This window comes from Leptidea sinapis, chromosome 39 (genome assembly GCF_905404315.1).
Source record: "Leptidea sinapis chromosome 39, ilLepSina1.1, whole genome shotgun sequence".
NCBI lineage: Eukaryota > Metazoa > Arthropoda > Insecta > Lepidoptera > Pieridae > Leptidea > Leptidea sinapis.
Genome location: NC_066303.1, coordinates 4,596,947 through 4,618,886, shown reverse-complemented (window position 1 = coordinate 4,618,886; position 21,940 = coordinate 4,596,947). Strand labels below are relative to the sequence as shown.

The following is a 21,940-nucleotide window of genomic DNA, read 5'->3' as shown; positions in this document are numbered from 1 at the left end:
CACTATGCGGAAAGGATTCTAACAGTTTAACTTTCCACTCAGGCCATGAAAACGACATTGACGGCAGTGTTTGATACCATGATTTTGCTACGCCACTCAGTTTAGGAAGTGCATAGTGAATTATCTGATCTTTACCCCACTTATATAATCGTGCACATTCCTCCACTTTGCTAAGCCAAGAATTAATAGTTTGGCCTTTGATCATGGGATCAAACTCTGGAATAACATTTCCTAACATGGGGAATTTATTTCCTTCCGGACGGTTATTAGAAATAGATTCAATCAATTTTGTCAATAATAACTGCGTAGTACTATCATTAAAATCGGAACGACTCACGTGTGTACGTCTCGGTGAAATGCTTCTGGATCGACGTCTGCTCGCGGCGATACTCGGTGTACCATGGCCCCTCGATGACCTCGCACGTCGTCCAGAATATTCATCGCGTGAACTGCCACCATGTTCGTCATGCGGTGAACGGACTGTACGTGTCCGTTTCCGTTTGTGTCGAAGCTCGTCCGAACCTTGACTTCAACTGGAATGACGACGACGTTGTGTTCTTTTTACATGAACCTCTGATTTTGTTCTGCCACGCGTCGTACTTCGAAATCTGCGATCACGCCTCAGTCTCGTTGAATGACTCCTGCTCCGACTTCTAGACTTCGTAACCTTAGATTTTCTTCTACGGCGTTGTTCACGAGTAGGTGTCATACGATCGGAATCACTATTCATATTTTCGCCACTAAAAGATCTTCAATTTTTTTATCACCACAAAATGGCTTTGGCGCGGAAATTACAAGTAGATTTTATTGATCCCACTTCTGAAATGTAATATTACTTCGAATTTCCACAAATAAAACGAGGATGTCTTCGATAATAACAGATTTATTGGTGCATGTGTGCACGGTTCGACAATCAGTTGGCAACCAGCTTTAAACATTTCAAGGCTTACAGATGACGTTTGTTTTCTACTAACGTCAACTGTCATTCTTTTAATGTTTCATAAAAATAAAAACTTCTTAACAACAAAGAATAGAGAAATATTATGTAACCGATCTAGATAAATTATACAAATTATAGTAATAAATTGTGTAGGTATACAATTGATTCTTACATACTATACTTATTCCTGTGTATTATGTATGCTAATTCTATTAAAAGTGTTTATAAATCAGTAATACGGACTTTGCTTTTGATATTGTAGATATAAGGACAGATTCACCATCGGATTCGATCATTGCAACCTCTCGAAGATGCACAGCATAAATTTTTTCAATTATTCTTCATGGGCAACATGGAGGAATAAGTTGTTCGATGTCAAGAGATAAATGCAGCAATGATCATAGCAATTCTTCAAGATCTGCAGCAAGCTTCATGAACATTTTGCATGTCGAGTTAGCCCGCAAATCTTTCCTTTCCGATCCGTCTCGCATTCGCTCTGACCATTCAAATCTTAAGCACAATCCTTGAAAGTTTGTGGTCTGAATCTAGAATCCATTTCCCATGTTCAATTAATTATAAGTGCTAATTATATATCACGGGATGGTAGACAATCTATTTGCTTTTGCGCATGATAATAAAACGGTTAAATATGTCGTCTATCAGAAGGTGCTTCACTGAAGAGTGCAACCCAAGCACCAAAATACACAGCCAATAAAGAATCATTAACGAACTTGATTTTTTTATTTCCTATTAAGATAAAGAAATTAATTAAATCCAAAATCTGTTCATTTATTGCCTCTTAGGCGGAACAATGTTCGCCGGGTCAGCTAGTATATTATATAGATACATTACAGAGAGTGAGTGAACACAATGTTATGCCTTGATCACACGTACCGAGTAAACCGGCGAGACAGTGCTCTCGGTCGAGTACTCGGTACGTATAAACATAGCGCCGAGTGCACGGCCGAGCGCCGAGGCCGAACAAAGTGGCGAGACAACAGCTCGGCTGCCGTTCTACCTACTAGACCGAGTTACCACCCTCCCGCTTCCCCGCACTGTCTCGCTCACTCACTCGGCAGGTTTGAACGTGCACTGTCTGTCTGTCTCGCCGCTCGCCACTCGGCCGCATGATTGTCGCGTCGCTGCACGTGGTTTTTTTGAGTGCAGTTGTTTATAACAAGTTAAAATGTCTACAAATATCAAATGAGACGTCGAAACAACTATTAAATTTATACAGTTATATAAACTAAATCCGTGTCTATGGAACTTTAAATCACCTGAATACAAGATAAAGCAAAAACGGGATGAAGCATATAATTAGTTAATGGAATGAATATAACGGGATTCGGTACACTAGAAGTTAAAAACAAAATAAAAAATTTACGGTCGACGTACCAACAAGAAAATAAAAAAATTCGAGAATCACACATTTCGATCGATTTCTATACACATTAGTGTACACTTCAAATATTAAATGGCTGAAAGAGATGGAAGAGGTGTTTTCAAAAGATTTAAACAAAAATTTTTTTGAAAACGTAAGTATTTTTTATTGCTACTTTTTATGTTATAATGTAGATAAGGGAGACTGGGGACACTTGATTCCCTATTTTTATTTTTATCGCTAATTTATTATATTTTTTACCGTCGTTGACTGTATTATACTTCCCGGTTTATAATTTCAATATTTATCAAACATTCGAAAGAGGCCAAGTTATTATTATATTTCCGGTCATAAATTGATAAATTATCAACTCTTCCTGATATAATTAATATCAGGGAGAGTAGTTTTCGGCCGAATTACCATGAAAAAATACCAGTTCACCGTACATTTGGGAGATTTCTACTGTTATTACCGATTAAAATATCTATAACATCGTTAAAATATGTCGCCTAGAGATGAAGTGTCCCTAGTTTTCCCTATTTCTTAAATAAAATTATGAAATCATTCTGTTTTGCCACGATGCGGCACCTGCCCCACTGAAGAACTGCATATTTATCTCGAAGCTCCCTTGCTGTACGTGCTGTATTGTTGGTGCTATGATCAGTGATAGTTGGCAAAGTAGCTATAAGTTCTCCCATCCAACTTCCCTCAGAAACGGATCCTGAATCTATATCTTCTTCATCAACACAACCCCTTGGAAAGTAATGGCTGGGACTTGTGAGACGTAACCAATTGTGCAGCGCACATGAGGCGCGAATAATTTTATCGGTGGTTTCGTCATTAGTGGTATGGGTTTTTGAAAAATTCTAAACCTGCTTGCCAGAATACCAAATGGATTTTCGACGATTCTCCGTGCTCTAGAGACTCTGTAATTGAATATTTTTTGTTTAGTTGAAAGATTTGTGCCACTGTATGGTTTTAATAAATATGATTTTAGTGGAAACGCATCATCTCCAACTAAAAATCCTCCTTTTGGAAGCACATTATTCTCAAGATCACTACGTAATTCGCTGTTTTTGAATATCCCCCCATCTGAATTTCTTCCATTAGCCCCAATATTTACATATTGAAAACAATAGTCATGATCCACCACAGCCATCAAAACCACACTGTTGGAACCCTTGTAATTAAAATATTCACTTCCACAATTCGGTGGTGCTTGAATTATCACATGCTTCCCGTCTAGTGCGCCGTGGCAAATAATTTATTTTCATTTCACAGATTCCTGGTCTTACTAATGAAGACACAGCTTCTCAGGACAGTAGCTCTGCTACATCTTCGCATCCAAACATCAACCAGGAAGTATTAGCTAATACAAGCAACGACCAGCAAGCACCAATTACTGTAACTACGACTGCCACTGGAAATACTGCGAGAGCTAAAAAGAGAACTAAAGAAATTTTTCAAGCTGTTTCTGATCTCAAAAAGTAAAATGATGGTATAAATTCTGAGAGTGAAACCGTATTTGATGTGTTTGGAAGGAGTATTACGTTACAACTTAAGAATTTATCGGCAGAGAATGCTCTAATAGCACAAAGTAGAATCCAGAATATTCTGACAGAATTTGGGATAAAAGAACTTAGACAAAGAACTACTTCGTCTTTTTCTAATCACAGCTACCAAACACCGTCTTCTGTATATTCAGACACGACTAATGACTATTATCAGTTTGATGAAACTTATGTGGATTCTCCGCCACAACTACCAACACCAGCTCCCTCTACATCGCAAACAATCTTTGCTGCAACATCTACTCCAGTGCCTAATGTCAACGCTACGCCAGATTCTATAAGCACTAATGACATCGTAGCAGCTGCGATGTTTGCAGCTATGGAAACAGATGGAAGACAACAAGTTTGATTTTTATTTTTGTCTTTTTTGTACCCTTTGTTTGAAATTAATAAAAAAGTAATAAATTCACTCAAGTTTTATTTTTAGTATGTAAGAAAAAAGTACGTCCCTTTAAATAATTTTCCAAATAAGTAAATATTGCATCCATGACTTCCGGTATGAGTGATGATATTGCAGCCCGAGATACTCTGTAAAAAGCCTGCAAATAACGGTAGCTCGCGCCAGTTACCAAATAGCATAACGCTATATGTACTTTAGTCTTTGCAGTTATAGCTTCTCTCATGACTGTATCTTCCCTTTGTATCAATGGAGTAATATTTCCTAACAATGTGTCAAAATGTTGTACATCCATTCTTAAAAGCATTCTAAATTCATCAGGATCTTCTACCTCTAATTCATTAAAAACAGTGTTTGTGGCGACAAAACTAGATCTTCTCAACATCCATGGCCTTGTCCAAATGCGGCGTTGCTCCTTTTCCAGCAGTTCATTTAATTCATCTACTAATAGTGGAATAAGTAACTTTGTATATTTTCTAATTATCTTTTTACGATCCATCATATCCGAATTTTAGTCTCAATAGAACTGAACTGACTGTGCTTATTTCAAAACGTGTGTGAACAGCTACTCGCTTACTACACTGTCTCGGCCGAGAAACATTTTACTGTCTCGCCGGTTTGCTCGGTACGTGTGATCAAGGCATTACTGCCAATGACTGGCGAGTCAAGTATGTTATTAGAACATCAGTTAATTAGCGGTTAACCATCTGTTTTCGGTAATCACTATTGATTCATGTAACTCACTAGGGCTGTTCATGTTTCATTCAAGCACGGGTATAATTAAACCTATTTTAGTAGCAAATGTGGTGTCCACACCACATTATTTAGCAGTGGGAGGCTTCTTTGCGCAGAATGGATACCACTGCGGTGCTTTTTTCTGCAAGCATATTTTTTTTCATGAAAATACGGGACGAGACGAGCAGGACGTTCAGATGATGGTAGTTGATACGCCCTGCCCATTACAATGCAGTGCCGCTCAGGATTCTTGAATAGCCCGAAAAATTCTGAGTGGCACTACAATTGCGCTCATCACCTTGAGACATAAGATGTTAAGTCACACTTGCCAGTAATTTCACTAGCTACGGCGCCCTCCAGACCGAAACACAGTAATGTTTACACATTACTGCTTCACGGCAGAAATAGGCGCCGTTGGGTACCAACCCATAATCTAGCCGGCATCTTGTGCAAAGGAGCCTCCCACTTGTAAAATTCATTTTGTTACGGATACGTGATATATATATTTTGTTCATCTCGTTAGTTTTTCTCATTAAAAACATTTATCTTAGGCTTAGCACGCACTGCGATTAAACGCATGCTTTTAAACGTCAGTCTGAAAACGCAAAAAAATTAACACATAGCTTTCTATACAAGCGCACGCATTAGCGACTTTTTTCAGTGACTGATTTTAAAAACGCCACTTGCAACATTTTGATCGCGGTTTGTAAAAGCGTGTTTTTTTTGTGCCCCATAGTATTAGTACGGTGGCGCACGCACGGCGGTTAACCGCATTCGGTTTCTATTCAGGCTCGACTGGGCGAGCGCAGAGGATAGATATTTATAATAGGTGATATTACCTTACGAAATGCAGTGCTATATTGTAGAAACTGGCCCACAGATTGTAATTATATGTCAAAAGTTCCAATGGACATTCTTTAGTAAATAAACTCATCTGCCGTACGTCGTTGTACATTTTGTAAAAATATCCTTTCAAATGTCTTTGATCTGTTAATGGGTGTACCCAGTACCTATGGCGACGCTGATTTACGTTTTCTTTTTTCGATTTGGAAAACCAAAGCCGCAACAGATGCTGCTCGCCAGAAATCCATGGTGATAATGGAATAAAATTAAGCAAAACGCCAACCGCAGTGCGAGGTTGTATGCGATTTTGCGTTTTCAGCTATTTCTAAACCGGTCCGGCAAGGGACCGCGTGATTGGTACGGTCGCGGTCGGATGAAATTTCATCATAATAAAAGGCATTTATTTGCTAAAAATCAATTTAATCGTTTAGACTTCTTTTTGGTGTCAGTTCAAACACTACTACCGCTTAGGAAACAAATAGCACCATGAAACTCTTCCAGCATTCTTTTTTGCGCTGTTTTTATTAAAAATTAAATATTGATAATAAAAAAATATATATTATAGCTACAAACATTTGAGTAGAGAACAGGTTTATTTAGATTTATATTATACTTCACCTAAAGTATTTGCACTTGCAAATGTTCCACCGCAATCTGCAGTTGCGCGTTGGTGCGCTGAATCTAAACGTGGAAGAACATGTCTCGAGCTTCTTTGGAACTATTACAACAGAATCCTGAACATTTCTAAGCTCGACTTATAACCATGGATGAAACGTAGTTACTCCATTAATATCCAGAAACAAAATGTACACTAAATGGCCTAAAACCTCCCAATTGCAAGATTTCAAAGTTCTCAAGTTTTCAAGATTCTTGGCAAAGGGGAGCTATTCAGCCTCTAAATTTAAGTAGCACAAAACCTTACTGTTTTAAATGCCTACTATGTAAACTACTTTCATAATATGCATTTGAATAAAGGTAGGTTATTTGCGCATAACAAAAATTCGTTCTAACAGATATTTTAGATCGTTAGTGATCTTCTCTCCATCCAGCCTAACGAGCAGACTAGGCGGTCCGAGGTTCGAGTCTCCTTCCAAGACGCCCTGCGCATGTGAGCTACATTTTTGACCTAAAAGGTTTCGCTGTAAAAACCTTTAGGGCTATCAGCACAAAGGAGGTAGTCTTTAAACTTGTTTTGTGTACTTATTTCTTGTTAATTATAAATTGCTCGTACCAGCCCTATAACAGGTGCCTACTCCTTCGAGACCAGCGATCAATAGAATCAAATTAGATTTAAATTTATGTGCGGTTTGTTAATTGTTGGCACTTTGTAATTAGTTACAATCACATTGTATTCATATTCTTGGTGTTATGGGGGAACCGCAAACTACACCTAGCAATCGTATTATTACAGGCTACATACATTGAAAGTTTTTTTTAGTTGGCTACACTTACAGCAATGCATTAACGATATAATATTTTAGCTTAGCCACTTTAAACACGCCAGCCTATTACTATAATACCTTTTAGTAAGTATGTACCTACCTAACTATACAGCATTTTAATATAAAATAGAATTATATTAATTATTTTTTTAACATAGAGTGACAATAACATAGCATAATGCAACAATACTTGGTAAATGTCATGAAACTACATCAGTTCGTGAAGGGGAGAACCCCTTCCCATGTCCAGAAGGACATGGGGAGAAAACCTTCAAACTCCCAGCCCATCTTTTAAATCATTTAACAACGTAGCCTACACATTATAAATGTAAATGTAAGTTTGTTTGTTTCCCTTTCACGCCTAAACCACTGAATCAACTTTGATGGAATTTGGAAAAAAATTAATGGAGGGATTGAAATAGCGGATCGAAGTTTTATGGTAGTTCTTCATTATCGAAGATAACACCATAAAACTTTTTATTATAATACACTTGATAATATATAAATATATTATATTTAGTCTAGCGTTGTTAAAATTTCGACCTGCAACTGCTGGTATAGCCTCTATTTGAGATTATTTCCTCTGCTAAATAAGCCTTTACTTAGATAGCTTTAATAATTAAACAAAAAGAAACAATCAGACTCATCTTATCCACATATTTAAATTAAAATCTTGTAGTTTATTTCCTTTGTAATAGAGACGAGTTTATGAGTTGATTCCGTCTCTGAAATTTGATAACTTTTGTTTGCGAATATTTTTGCGAAGGGAATTAATTAATACTTTCGGATTGGTAAATTGTAAAAGGACCGCATAAAGTGTGGAGCATGGAAAAAGTACTGAAATCTATAAAAAAAAGGATTGTGTGGTTTTATGAAAACATGGTAAAAGTGAAACTTTTTTTCACATTGTAGACATTTAACTAAAATTTTTTGGAATAATATTCCATTAAGGGTATAAAAATCGCTTTGTCATTCTTAATTTTTTACTTGGTAAATTGGAATGATAATGGGAAATAATAAAATTGCAATAGACAGGGTTAAGTTGAAACTATTACAGGAACCCTTAACTGTGCCAAAGATACTCTATAATTAAACCATAGACTTAGGGTATATATAGACTTTTTAATTCAATTACGCATTATTTTATGCGGATATCTATACTTTTTCTAAGTTGTTATTTTTATTGAGAGTAAATTCCGTTAAGTTTGTCTTAAATCAATTCGACACGTATTTCGCCTCTACACGTGGCATCCTCAGGAGATGTTGACTCGCGCAACTCTGGCACGAGACTGTCTCACTCGGTCAGTATTAAAAATACTAAGGAGCTAACGACATGCTGAATGTTAACGGCTCGTTGTGATGTGCTGTATCCGTTAGAGATTTTCTTCTCTCTGGCACGCTTTGTCTATATATCGTAAGTCTACGATTGGAAGTAAGCTTCTTACAAATAATCATAACTGAAACACAGTGTTTGCAGTTGCACACTAATGTTTGATAGGCGATGGCAGAAGAAATCTTGAATCTTGCCGGCAAATATTAAAATGTCGTAATTTGAATTTGAATGATTGATGAAACATTAATGCTTAGCTTTTTTTCAAAATTATGGGGGGACGGCGCGTACGCAGTCCCCACTACCAAAAATTACGCGTCCGAGTTATCCGCATTAGGGATAATCGCAGAGGTCAACCCGACCGCAGTGCAATGGAAGGGCCTCGCTCTGGGGGAACCGCCAAGTAGACTAAGTCTCCAACTAATATTTTTATTGAACTCTGTGTCTTAGCCCTGGTTGTTTACCAAAAGCAAATAAAAGTTTCACTTTAAGAAATAACAACATTTACATTAAACACTGACAAAAACAAACTAAACAGCGTGGAGCACTGGCACAAATGAGTAGTAATCTATACACTACACGGTCAGCTGCTGCTGCGATCTATAGGCGCCGCCCGACCGTCACGCGACATGCAACACACAGACGAAAAAATTTGAGACGATGTAATAAAAGTTTCACTTTAAAAACGTTTTTGTTCATTTCATTCTTTTTTTATGTTGGTCATCTTCATGGGGGGATAAGGTTATCATGATAGAAGGCGTTCTTGCCCTTTACATTAATGTCTGACTGTAGTTGAATTTCAGGGTTTCGCATCTACTCGAAGCGAGACAGCTAAATTTTTGACAGTGTGTACTATTAGTATTGCCGCTACATCAAAGATAAACTAATTTGGCTAATTAAAAAATGGCCGCCATACCAAAACAAAAATACAGTGTGTGATTGAGATTTGAGACCACGCGACAGAAGTCAAAACTTCGTCAGTGCGAAGTCTAGTTTATAGCACGAACTACATTATACCATAGACTTAGTAAGTCTAAGATGTAGGTATTCCGAGCGAGTCTCCCTTAGCCGCCTCGAGCCGACTTTATGTGAACGAGCGTTACATAGCACATTGTGACAGTTTAGTGTCATTCAAGAACCATAAAGTGCGCAGTGCATCTAAAGTTTTCACTTCAAATATGTTTCTTGTACATAAGTATTAAAAGGAGTAATATTTACCTTACTAAAAAATTTAACAAGTTGACAGTGTATATAGTCAGAAGACAAAGAAAAAGGAAAGACAAATTACTTACTTGTTTTTTCCCCCGTTTATTTATTATGTTTTCCCCTTACTTTCATTCTGTTGCGCCGCTCTAGCGCTACGTGTCTACTATTACTTATTTATAATTTTTAACATAATTCGAATTTCATATTTCAAACAATTTAGTAACCAACGATCGTGACTTGGAGAGTTTAGTTTATTAGTGGTATGCTTAACGTGACCATTTATTTTTTCGCCAGAGTGGGACATCTGCGGTATTAAATAATAAAAAAAAACATTATAGTGTCACGGGCGAGTAAAAAAAGAAGGACTCCGCGCCGTGATATTAGCAAGTGAAGCACCGTTATACTAGTGTGTGTGCGGTTACGGGGGATACTAGTTCACAATTTTTTCTCCCTTATGTAATCATATATCGACAAATACTTATATAGTAGCGTTTTTACACGTTTTCACAACGTACGACGGCATTTTTAAAATATTTTATTGAGACTCAAACTGATCTGTCACAGACGACGACAATTCTCATAATGGCCGCCTATCGGCCTGTAGTAGTGTGTCTGCGTGGGGCTATGTATTTACACGTTAATCGGCTTGTTTTGGTGCTATCCTGGTAAGGTGACACGGAGTCCTTATTTTTTTACTAGTCCGTGTTTAGTGTTTTACAATTTTTTTATTACATAAGATCTCAGAACACAGAACAAACTCTGTATTCTGAGTAAAAAACTAGAATAATCAAAGCACTTAACACAAGATAGTTAAGTAGGCACGCACGACCAAGTAGAAGCGCGACTAAGTCGTAATAATTGTCGGCTGATTTACTTTTCAAAATATGGCGTCTTCTTCCCGTGAGGGGCGCCCGCGCCGTACCACTATTACCAGTGGGAGGCTCTTTTGCACAGGATGCTGGTTAGATTATGGTACCACAACGGCTCCTATCTCTGCCGTGAAGCAGTAAAGTGTAAACATTATTGCGTATCGATGTGAAGGGCGCCGTAGCTAGTGAAATTACTAGACAAATGAGACTTAACATCTAATGTCTCAAGGTGAAGAGCACATTTGTAAAGCCGCTCAGAATTTTTAGGTTTTTCAAGAATCGTGAGCAGCACTGCATTGTAATGGGCAGTGCGTATCAATTACCATCAGCTGAACGTCCTTGCTCTTTTCGTCCCTTATTTTCATTAAAAAATGTCACGAATTTTGAGCGGGAAAAATACATTTTAAATTATCGTTTGGTCTGTTTGCAAAAGCAATATATAGGGAGTATATTGGTCTTTGTGGGGACACCGGGACAGACTGCCAGAAAGCGGGACTGTTCGGCCCAAAGCGGGACGTATAGACACGTTAGGTATGCGTGACTTACATGCACGGACGAGTAATTTTTTTTATTATGAATTCTATAAGAACATAAATAATGTAGACGAATAAATGTTTATAATGAGTTCAAAGAAAACTACACGCACTGACTTTGAAGCGCGTTCAGCACTCTTCTTTATTTTCTTTATTTTGTGGGGATTGAAAAAGAGACTGAGTAATTTAATTTAGTAGGTGTTCGAATGGAAGTAACATAAATTTTTTCATTATAACATACAACACGTGAACTGTGTCCATGGTTTTATATATTAATGCCATTCAGGAAATTAAAAATATTATATTGCATCAGTTGTTCTAAGTTTTTACCAAGCTAAGTAGTTCTATTGAGTTGAGATAGATGGCGCTGTTAACCATGTTTAAAATACAGGCCTAAAATCAAATTTTTACTAGCGGTTTTAGGTTTACAGTCACAAAGTGTGGAAGTTAAAACACAATTCACGCGTTGTATGTTGTAATTATTTCATATCACTACGGCTTACTAACAAAAAATAACCATTAAATGTTTTCATTATTATAATTCAATATCATTAAATACACAATTTAATTAATAAATCTAAACTTCTTAATTCAAATTAAATTCACGAAAATGATACAATTAAAAATAACTTCAATATAAATTAATTCAATAACTTCAATTTAAATTTCATGAATGGTTACTGGTTTGTCTGAACAATAAGAAACTTTGTTATTAGGCTTTAAGTTATTCACACTTGCATTTGACTGAAGAATTTACTTTTAATTTCAACATTCAACACAGCTTTTTTGTAGGATGTAATATTTTGTGTTGGTGTGACATCACTTGAGACTTCTTCTCCATGCTTTGGGGTATCTTCTCCTTATTTGGTGTACAGATCTAAAAATAAAATCAAATAATATTTATAGAAAAAAAAATTAAATTAGATACTTACCCCCTTATTCATAATGGTCGGCTAACTTTAAACAGCCGCTTAGGAGTGTTTTTTCTCATTCTGACTTAGGTCAATAGAAGAAGACAGAGTGAGAATTAGCAATGCTTTAAGTTAGCAGACTATTATGAATAAGGAGGTTAATGTTTGGAGATTTTATTAAGGTATTTTCACAAAATATAATATTCAGGAATTTAAAACACATACAAAGTAATAAAACAAAATTGAAAAGAATTATAACATAACATAATTTCTACAAGTCAATAAGATTAGAAAAAAAGATAGGTAAGACTGTCAAATGGTTCCAAAACTACCATATATCTTAGTTTAAGTGTGCATGGAATATTAGTTTAAGTGTGTGTACACTCGCGATTTGTATGACACTTTGTGTTAGTGTTTGTGAATACCTTAAAATAGAGGTTAGATCTAAATCAATTTTTTCGACGTTTTAACAGCTGTCACAGTCTATTTAGATATTTATTTATATTTTATATGGTCATAGTCAAACAAACTTTATTCAATTAGGCTTAAACTAAGTAACAACTATTAATTCAAAAAATCATCACTATAAATATTTCTTTGAAATTTAATATACCAAAAGAAAAGGTGAGCTAGTGAGAAGAATATAGAAGAAACTCAACAGCCACTCTTTCCAATCAAATAGAGTATTTTACAATGGCTGTATTATACATAACAATTTAGTCTGTAAGGTGCTACATCCAAGATATCAATTATCATTTATAAGGCTGCTAATAGACATACAATCCAACATACCACAATGATAAAACCCTAAAAACCACTAACGGCCGTTCCCAATATACTATCTACAGATAGAGATAAATTACTACCTTCTACTGTCAGTAATTAGCTGTCAATAATATGAAGCTGTCCCAATATACCCGATAAGTCATTCTTATCGCCTTATATTGGGACACCTGAATTGAAATTTCCATACTTACAAACTTCTATCGCTGCTAAGCTATACGTCGTGCCATTGACAGACAGCATGTACAGATAAGGTGAGTTACCGTCAATAAGTTTATCGGGCCAGAAAAGTCTTCGATAGTTACGATTTTTATCTCAAGTAAGAGATATACTGAATATTGGGAACATCCGTAAGCTGGTCACTTAAACTTAAAAACCTCAAAATAAAAAAGAAAAGCATCTACCGTATGTCATTTACTGTTATGTAACATATATAAAATAATTTTAATTCTAGACATCTTTGTACCATACAAGCCTAACAGGCCTATATGGTACAAAAAGTATGGTACTATAAGTTAAAATTATTTAAGTGTAATACTACATTCAGTCATACTAAAAATAACAAAAAGTTTAGAAATATTAATTTGGATAGTCTAAAGAGATTACAAAATTATTAGATGACTGAAATGGTGGCTTGATTTATAAGAAAAAAGACAAGTGATGGTGAAGACTCTTATTATATATATCAGCTATTATAAGACTACAACAAGTCTGGCTATGTCATTAAGTTACATCTACTAACTGGTTGATTCAATATGACCCTGCAAACTGGAAACACTGGAAAGCAAAACATAATGACTAACAGCCGTTCCCAATATACTATCTACAGATAGAGATAAATTACTATATTCTACTGTCAGTAATTAGCAGTCAATAATCTGAAGCTGACCCAATATACTCGATAAGTCATTCTTATCACCTCATATTGGGACATGTGAATTGCAATTTCCATACAAACTTCTATTGCTGGTAAGCTATATGTCGTCCAACAGATAGTGTGTACGGACAAGGTCAGTTACCATCAATATGTTTAGTGGGACAGAAAAATCAATGATATTTACGATTTTTATCTCGAGTAGGCCACAACTGGAGATAGACTGAATGTTGGGAACAGCCCTTAAATAAGAGATAAAGTGATGTCATACCATTATTGTTTTCTTTGCACTTTTAGACTGGTGTAATATGGGCCCATTCTCTTTGTCACTGGTTTTTATTAATTGTTTTACGAATTTAGGTATACTGGATTTAGGCTTTTTTGTGCTGTCATTCCGTGGAAGTGGAGTATGTGGCCTTTCCTTTATGTAGCTAGCAATAGGACTGGATATGTGATCAAATTTGTTAATTTTACTCTGTGTTTTCATTCGACATGGAGACTTTGCTTTAATTGAAAGTGGTGTCTTAAATAAATGGTTTTTTTCAGTTAAAGGTACTCTCAGATTGACTTCTTTTGTGTTTCTTATAGGTGTCATGTAGCTTTTCACTTTTGAAGTGCTTGTAGTATGTGAGTTGTCATGCTTTGTTTTCTCTTGTAGATTATAGTATTTCAACCTGTTTTCATCCATAGATTGAATTTGAGGATCATTTAATTCTAAATCTTTCATCAACTCCTCACATGATTCAGCCTTTTTTAATGTAGCAGTAGTGTCATATAATATGCCTGTCTCATTACTCTCTGTGTTCATATTAGATATCATTTTCTCTAATTGTATGAAACTATCATCAACAGAGAGTGAAAGTTGATGCCTTTTTTCATGTATTTTAAGTTGTTCCTCAACTGGCTTAGTAGTATCTATTTCAGAGCACATCTTCTCTAATTGTAAGAAAGTATCATCATTTGCTGTAATGTCACCATCATTGGATGTTATATTTGCAAATACATCAGATATTTTGTTTGTTGATTTTTCTGTATATTCTGAGATATTGTTTAAATTTGACATTTCCACTGATATAAACGAATTAGTAGATAAAACTTGATTATTTCCAAAACAATTTGATGACATTGCAGTAATTTCAGAATTATCAGTTCCAACAGAAGGAGTTGATAATTTTGCAGCAAATTCAGAATCAGTAGGTGAAACAGAAGAATTCAACGATGTTGCAACATGTTCAGAATCAGCAGGTGCAACAGAAGAATTCAATGATGTTGCAACAAGTTCAGAATCCGTAGCTGAAACAGAAGAATTCAACGATGTTGCAACAAGTTCAGAATCAGCAGGTGCAACAGAAGATTTCGATGATATTGCAGGTAGCTCAGAATTAGCATGTGCAACAGAATTCAACGATGTTGCAACAAGTTCAGAATCAGCAGGTGCAACAGAAGAATTCGGTGATATTGCAGCTAGTTCAGAATTAGCAGGTGCAACAGAAGTATTCAACAATGTTGCAACAAGCTTAGAATTAGCAGGTGCAGCAATAGAATTTGACGATGTTGTAGCAAGTTCAGAATTAGCAGATGCAATAGAAGAATTTGATGCTGTTGCAGCAAGTGCAGAAATAGCAGCTCCAACTGAAGAATTTGAACTTTCTGTTGAAAATCTTTCTGGTTCTGATTGCACTTCTATTAGCCTAAAACTATCATCATCCATATTTTTATTCTTGTTCTTTTTTCGGTTCCTAAAACAAAAATAACATAATATTTAAAGATAAATACAGATTGAATGGTAAGGTAACTTTTTTTATTTATAATAACACATTCAAATTATCTATTAATACAGCTTTACTCACATTTTTGTCAGTGTAAGTACTAACTAGTTTCGGACCATTCGGAGGTCCTTCATCAGGGTGAGTGTGGTGGGTTCGCGACACCGACAAAAACGTGAGTAAAGCCGTATTAATAGATAATTTAACAATGACTCACAAAAGTTTTAATAATTTAAACACATTCAAAGTTCAATAAACACATTGAAAGATACAATCACACTTAGTGGATGCTGTTCATCTATGGTTTGTTTATACTCAATCATATTATTAGGTAGGTATATGAACAGGGGCGTGCATTGGTTTTCTAGCAAAGGCAAACTGTAGATCTAACTAGTTGTAATAGCACTTTATTCCGACACTACGACATAAGTTGAACGAAACGGTGCTTGCCTTGTATATGCAATCTGTAGACTGCCTACCATAGGTAGTAAATTAACTTTAATACTAGTGGTATATTTATTTAGGATCATAACGAGGTAGGCAGTGCCTAAATGCCTATATGATATGCATGCCCCTGTATATGAATGAATAAAAACAAAAGGAATTCTCTCTCTCTCTCTCCAAGTGAGACCACTTTCTTGATGTTGACCTATTTTTAGATTACAGCAGTCTAAGTATGAATCTCAATTTTTTTTTATTTAAATTACAGAACTGATGAAAAGAACTTTTAAATTCAGCCAGTTGTTCTCTATGCAAATTGATGCAACAAAAAACTAAAACATGCATCAATCCACACACACTGTAAACAAATGAAAGTGATTTGTAAACATCTCAAACTTGTAGTATAGTATAAAGAAAACATAGCTACAAATTTTATAACAAAAAAACAGATTTTGATGACAGGATCAGCCAGCCACCACAAGATGTACCAGTCCAGTTTCTAGGTGTTTGGCATTCTCATAATGTATAAGGTACAAATTACAAGTGCCATATATTTATTAATGAGCCATTGCTGCATCCACAATCTTATTTTTATATCAAGTTCTAGTACAAAGCTAGAATGAAAAAATTGTTGAATAAATTTTCCAAGTGATCAAAACATTTGTACCTAACATAAATTACACCACTATTCAAAGAGATTCAAATTATAATCTCGATCAAATATAACAATTATCTTCACCATAAAAATATAGCATTCATTCAAACTTCCCACCTCATATATTAAAGTGTCCACATCATTGTACACAGAAACCTTTAACAATAGTGGTAAAAAATACTTAAGAGGCCGGCAATGGTCAAATCACATGATTTGTTAATCCTTTTGTGTTTCAGGAGTATTAGTGTTGGTGATTAGGTACTTAACATCAGGTGAGACACAGGCTAGATTCTCCTCCTAATCCATTAAATAAGGCCCATAATTTTGAAAAATATTACTTTTCTGTAGGTAGGAAATATAAGGGGATCAGGCTTATCCGTTAATATTTTATAACACTAGTTTACGATCGTAGGTATAATAAGGTAGAATTTTGGATTGAACTTACTCTAATATATATTTGTATCGGTCTAGATATATTGCTTTTTTGACTTCCTTTAGAGTGATTTTTCCAAAGAATATCTCGTCGTCGCTGAGTTCTTCTTCAGGTGGTTGTGACATATTTAAAGGATTAGATTCAGTCATAACTAAATAATTCCTTAATTCATATATCACGAACGAATCACATAAAATAACTATAACGAAAATAAAAACAAAATAACGACTTGTCTCTACTTCTATGACGTTGATTTTAAAATTTTAAATATGAAGTTGTTAACGGAACTTGACAATTCATGAATTTAGGGATGCGAACTGAGATCGACTATTTCTTATTCGAATCGATATTGAAGTAACAAAAATAGAAATCGATACCTTCGTGAACAGAGATTCGATATTTTGTGTTCATATTTTTTTTTTATATTCAGTGTAATTTTTCACTTACTTAAAACGTACTTGAATTCACAGCCACGTATCGAGTATACGTGGCTGTGAATTCAATTTCCTTTGTTACTCTTTAATAGGTTGCATAAATAAAAAAATACTTTTGTAAATAATAATAATGTACTTAAATAATAAGAAGCGATGTGGCATATTGACCAGAATTGTTGGGGTTACATATTTATAGAAGAAATTGTAAAAGGCCTTTGCTAAAAATAAGCAAAAAGACACGGCTAGAGGAAATGTAAATTTTATTTAATTATCTATCTATAAAAATAATTTAAGTAAAATACAATATAAATCTTGTCTGAGTCCGGCCTATCTAATTTTTTATTATGTTATGGTAATCACAATTGCCAGATCCATCATTCAATTGGATTTATTCAGCAAGTCGTTTTTCCAAGTTTATTTACAAATAATCATAAATTCTTTAAAAGAATAAGCGAAATTCAATTTTGGGTCGCAACTACATAACAAATGACGACTACCGAAAACTATGGAACGCTAGGGAAAGAGTAGGTGTAGCGAGAAAGTCGAAGATATGGGAGACCTTTATAAAGCTTTCGAATTCATTTTAATTTATTCTTTCATTCATCATGTTTAGGTACCCAATAAAGTATATTTGCATCGTGGGTCATCACATGATTCACGTGCTTTGTTTTTTTTATTGAAGAGAGGACCATGTTACATGCGAGTGCCATCGCAGTAGACTGGAGAGACGGTTGTTTCTAAAAAGCTTGGACAGCACTGGTAACTGTAACTTGTATTACAATTCCAAAACTATTACGACGAAATAATTTTAAATAAATATTTATAGTAAATCTTTTAATTCAGTGGCGATAGCATCCGCTTAAAATGAGTTATTGATTAAAGAGTGCAACATACAATAAACTGTGTAAAGATCGAGTTGGTGATAACATATTTTACAAGACCCGACAATAGTTTATGTAATCGTATATTTATCGATTAAAATAAAACTAGAAAGTGAATCGAAAAGAGATGAATTTAGTAAAATTGATTATCGACCTCGATATGTTTGTATTTAGAATTATTAAAATTCAATTTGAATCGGTTTTTAAATCGACACTTTTCGGACAAAATCATTTTTCTTTTTTCTTCTAACAGTGCATATTAAGCGCATTTTGCCATTAAAGAGAGGAAGTAAGTTACAAAAGGAAAGAAAAGGAGAAGGAAATAATTATAAAAAGTGTATGTGTACTTATGATTGCACGCAAGAAGTTATACTTCTTTGGCAAAGCAAAAATCTTTAAAATTATTTATTCCTCGTGTTATTCTACGTTTGTAGAAAGAACAATATTGTTACAATCTTGCAACGATGGCTTTGACAATTAATAACGGCTGTACCGGCTGAACCCTTTGCCTATCCTAATAATGGACGAAGAAACAAAAAAAACGAATTTCGCAGACGTCAGAAAATTTTAGGAACCAACTTATAACTATTCAAAGAGAATTTAAATACTACGTATAAGAGACAGGAGTGCCATATAAAATAATGAGATATGTCTTGTATTGTATTGTACTAAATTGTGATACCAACATTAACGACTAATGACGTAATATCAGAGCTGCCAATACAATAAATATATAGGGTTGGAATCAATCCATAAGTTTTATCGATTTATATATATATATACAGGGTTACCTCGTAAGTCAACCTAGATCCTTTATGAGCCTATAGTTGAATTTAGTTGATAGTTGATTTCATAGTTAAATCATTTCTGACTGATTTGACTATGAAACATCCTATCCTAAATACAATGGTTTTCAAGATAATCTAATTTTAAGTATTTTTCATAAAAAGTCCGTTTTTTGCCTTTTGTTGTATCTCTTTTTTGTCTGAGCCTCTGGTATGTTGTTTATACGTTTTATTTTAGAAGATGAATTGCTCTATCCATTTCAATTAAAAAAAATACGGTTGCAGGATAAAATGAGTCGTGAAAGATGGAGAATAGTGAAAAATCAAACAAAAAAAAACCTAAGATGTGTTTTTCTTTAAGGGATACTTAAAAAAAAGTATATTTGCAGATGAGTTTAAAAACATCTCCAAAGGTATAACATTATAGGGTAACATCAAAACCTCACAAAATAAAACTTAGGTAAAAGGTCCCCAGGTAGCAAAAAATCCGGTCTTTTGTTAAGTGTCCTTGTTTGAAATGGGATAGATGCGAGCGAGATGTCATACGTTTTGTGTATGTGGGAGCAAGAAAAGAGATAGTTTGAGTTACTTTGGATGACCATACAAAATATTTTAAATGTTAAGAAAAAAACAATTTCCATAATTAAACTTTTTTAATAGCTTTGTTTTGTGTTGTGTAATAGTTTCGGCTTAGACAGTCCTTGGTATTCGTTTTTCAGAAGTTGCAACAAATGTTTTTGAAGTCGTGGCGTGGGTCCTGAACCTGAAATTATAACAGAAATAATTAGTTATCCCTAATTTTTAGGCTTAAAATATTTTTTGCACATCATGTACACTATAATATAATAAAAATGATTTTAATAATAATTTAAAATAAAATATCGACAATCGATAAAAAAGTGTCAAACACTACAGATACATTAAAATATTATAATTTGTACTCTAAGATGAATTAAATCAATACTCTATCACTTTTAATCACTTAAAGCATTCTTTATTAGCTTATTAATAGTTCTTTAGTGCTTACCTTTCTTTGTCCAAAATAATTTAGCCATGAAAATTCTCTTACTCTGAATTACTCTTAATCTGACCGGCCAGATTTTAAAACACATATTATACAACTATTTTTTTACATTGTATAGCTGAGAAATGTCTTACGCAATAATTCTATAAATGATTAAGCAAATTACCCTGAATAATACACAAATAAAGTAAAAGAAAACGACAATGCATAACAAAAAATATTAACAGTCACTTTTATTTTGAATGAATGACATGTCATATGACATTTAAACCAAAACAAACAAAAGAGTCTAATATATGTTAGAGCGAGACAGCTCATAAAATATACCGTCTCAACTCTCAACCGGCTTCTGAATAGATTTTTAATATTTATCTATGTACTTATCTAGGCTGTATAGACTTATAAATCTGACGCAGCATCTTAGCAAATGAGTAGAAATTATACATGCGTAACATTTGAATACCAAATTGTGCGAGCCTCTTGAAAGGCGGAAAAAATTTAAGGAAACTTTGAAGTAAGTTTAAAAATTTTAAAACATGACGCGGAAATATATTATGAATTAATATACACACATTAAGGAATACACAAAGACACAATAGAACCGCGCCAGTCTATTTTTTGTATAACAAATTTTCTTAAAAAATTATTATTAATATACGGTACTGTTACTACTCCCATAATGTTCAATTTGAAATATGTTTCAATTGCTATTTGCTACTGATTGTTGGCTGCCATCTGTCAAGTATGAGATTTTTATGAAAGAGCGCCATCTAGTGACTGTAGAGGAAAACACCATAGCGCTCTTTAGACGCCATACAAATAGTAGTAAACTTTGACGCGATCGAATAGGTAAAAAATCTCAACCTTGGCAATCGGAACAGCCACTCACAATTTTAAAGTAACCTTGAAAAAAAAAATATTTGAAAATATAGCAGAAAATGTGGAACAACAACATGAATAGAAGGTACAAGTTACAAAAATTCGAGCTTCATCCAAGCAACCAAGGTAGACTAAACTAAGCTTTTTCGATACAGCAACTACAACTTTGAACTTAAGTTTAAAAAGAAAATAATATGTTGAAAGTAATCAGATCTCATACGAATCGCAATATTTAGCATTCAATGTCGGAGTCTGACATAGCACAAATAAAATTTAACAAAATAGATACACAACGCAGTAGCAAACATCGCAAAGAATCTTCTATTAAGACATTCACGACGGAGGTCATTCTGTAAATGAGGTTTTAAATGATGGAGCCAAAATTAAAACACAAAATGCTCAAATAAAATAAGCTTTTAATTTATTTTTTCTTAATGACAGTACACAGTACATATATTATTATAACAATTACATAATTGGTACTATCTAAGAAATTAAAATGCTTAATTTTTCTAAAATAAAAGAAATTTCTAAAATAGACGTAGCCTTAGTTATTCCATATTACATCAGCTACCTGCCAATAAAAGTCCCGTCAAAATTGGTCCAGCCAATTCAGAGATTAGCCGGAACAAACAGGCAGACATAAATTGTAAAAATTATTTTGTTGTATATATATATATATACATGTGGTAAAAAAGGGTTATTTCAATATTATACACAGACACTCAAATTTTATTTATATTTATAGATGTTTAGATTATATTACATGACCTCTAATCCACTTATGTTCACTTGGAACCAGTAGCAATAATGCGCCATGCGAGTAG

At 34.3% G+C, this 21,940-nt stretch overlaps 1 protein-coding gene, 2 long non-coding RNA genes and 1 pseudogene across 3 annotated transcripts; 1 reads left to right on the top strand and 3 right to left on the bottom strand.

The window, feature by feature from the left end:
* The first annotated feature begins 2,364 nt into the window (after positions 1 to 2,364).
* On the top strand, positions 2,365 to 4,301 carry LOC126976221 (uncharacterized). The gene is made up of 2 exons (XR_007731869.1): positions 2,365 to 2,475; positions 3,603 to 4,301. It is a non-coding gene; the product is annotated as an uncharacterized LOC126976221 (long non-coding RNA).
* Positions 4,302 to 8,914: 4,613 nt separating this feature from the next.
* Positions 8,915 to 9,050, bottom strand: LOC126976233 (U1 spliceosomal RNA; annotated as a pseudogene).
* Positions 9,051 to 11,772: 2,722 nt separating this feature from the next.
* On the bottom strand, positions 11,773 to 17,379 carry LOC126976172 (uncharacterized). Its single transcript, XM_050824407.1, has 3 exons — positions 17,123 to 17,379; positions 14,087 to 15,554; positions 11,773 to 12,124 (listed from the first exon to the last, which is right to left on the bottom strand). Exons 1-3 carry the CDS (start codon positions 17,257 to 17,259, stop codon positions 12,020 to 12,022), a joined length of 1,710 nt encoding a protein of 569 aa, XP_050680364.1. The 5' UTR covers positions 17,260 to 17,379; the 3' UTR covers positions 11,773 to 12,019.
* A 2,465-nt stretch (positions 17,380 to 19,844) lies between these two features.
* LOC126976219 (uncharacterized) lies at positions 19,845 to 20,454 on the bottom strand. The gene is made up of 2 exons (XR_007731867.1): positions 20,238 to 20,454; positions 19,845 to 19,973 (listed from the first exon to the last, which is right to left on the bottom strand). It is a non-coding gene; the product is annotated as an uncharacterized LOC126976219 (long non-coding RNA).
* Positions 20,455 to 21,940: the final 1,486 nt, after the last annotated feature.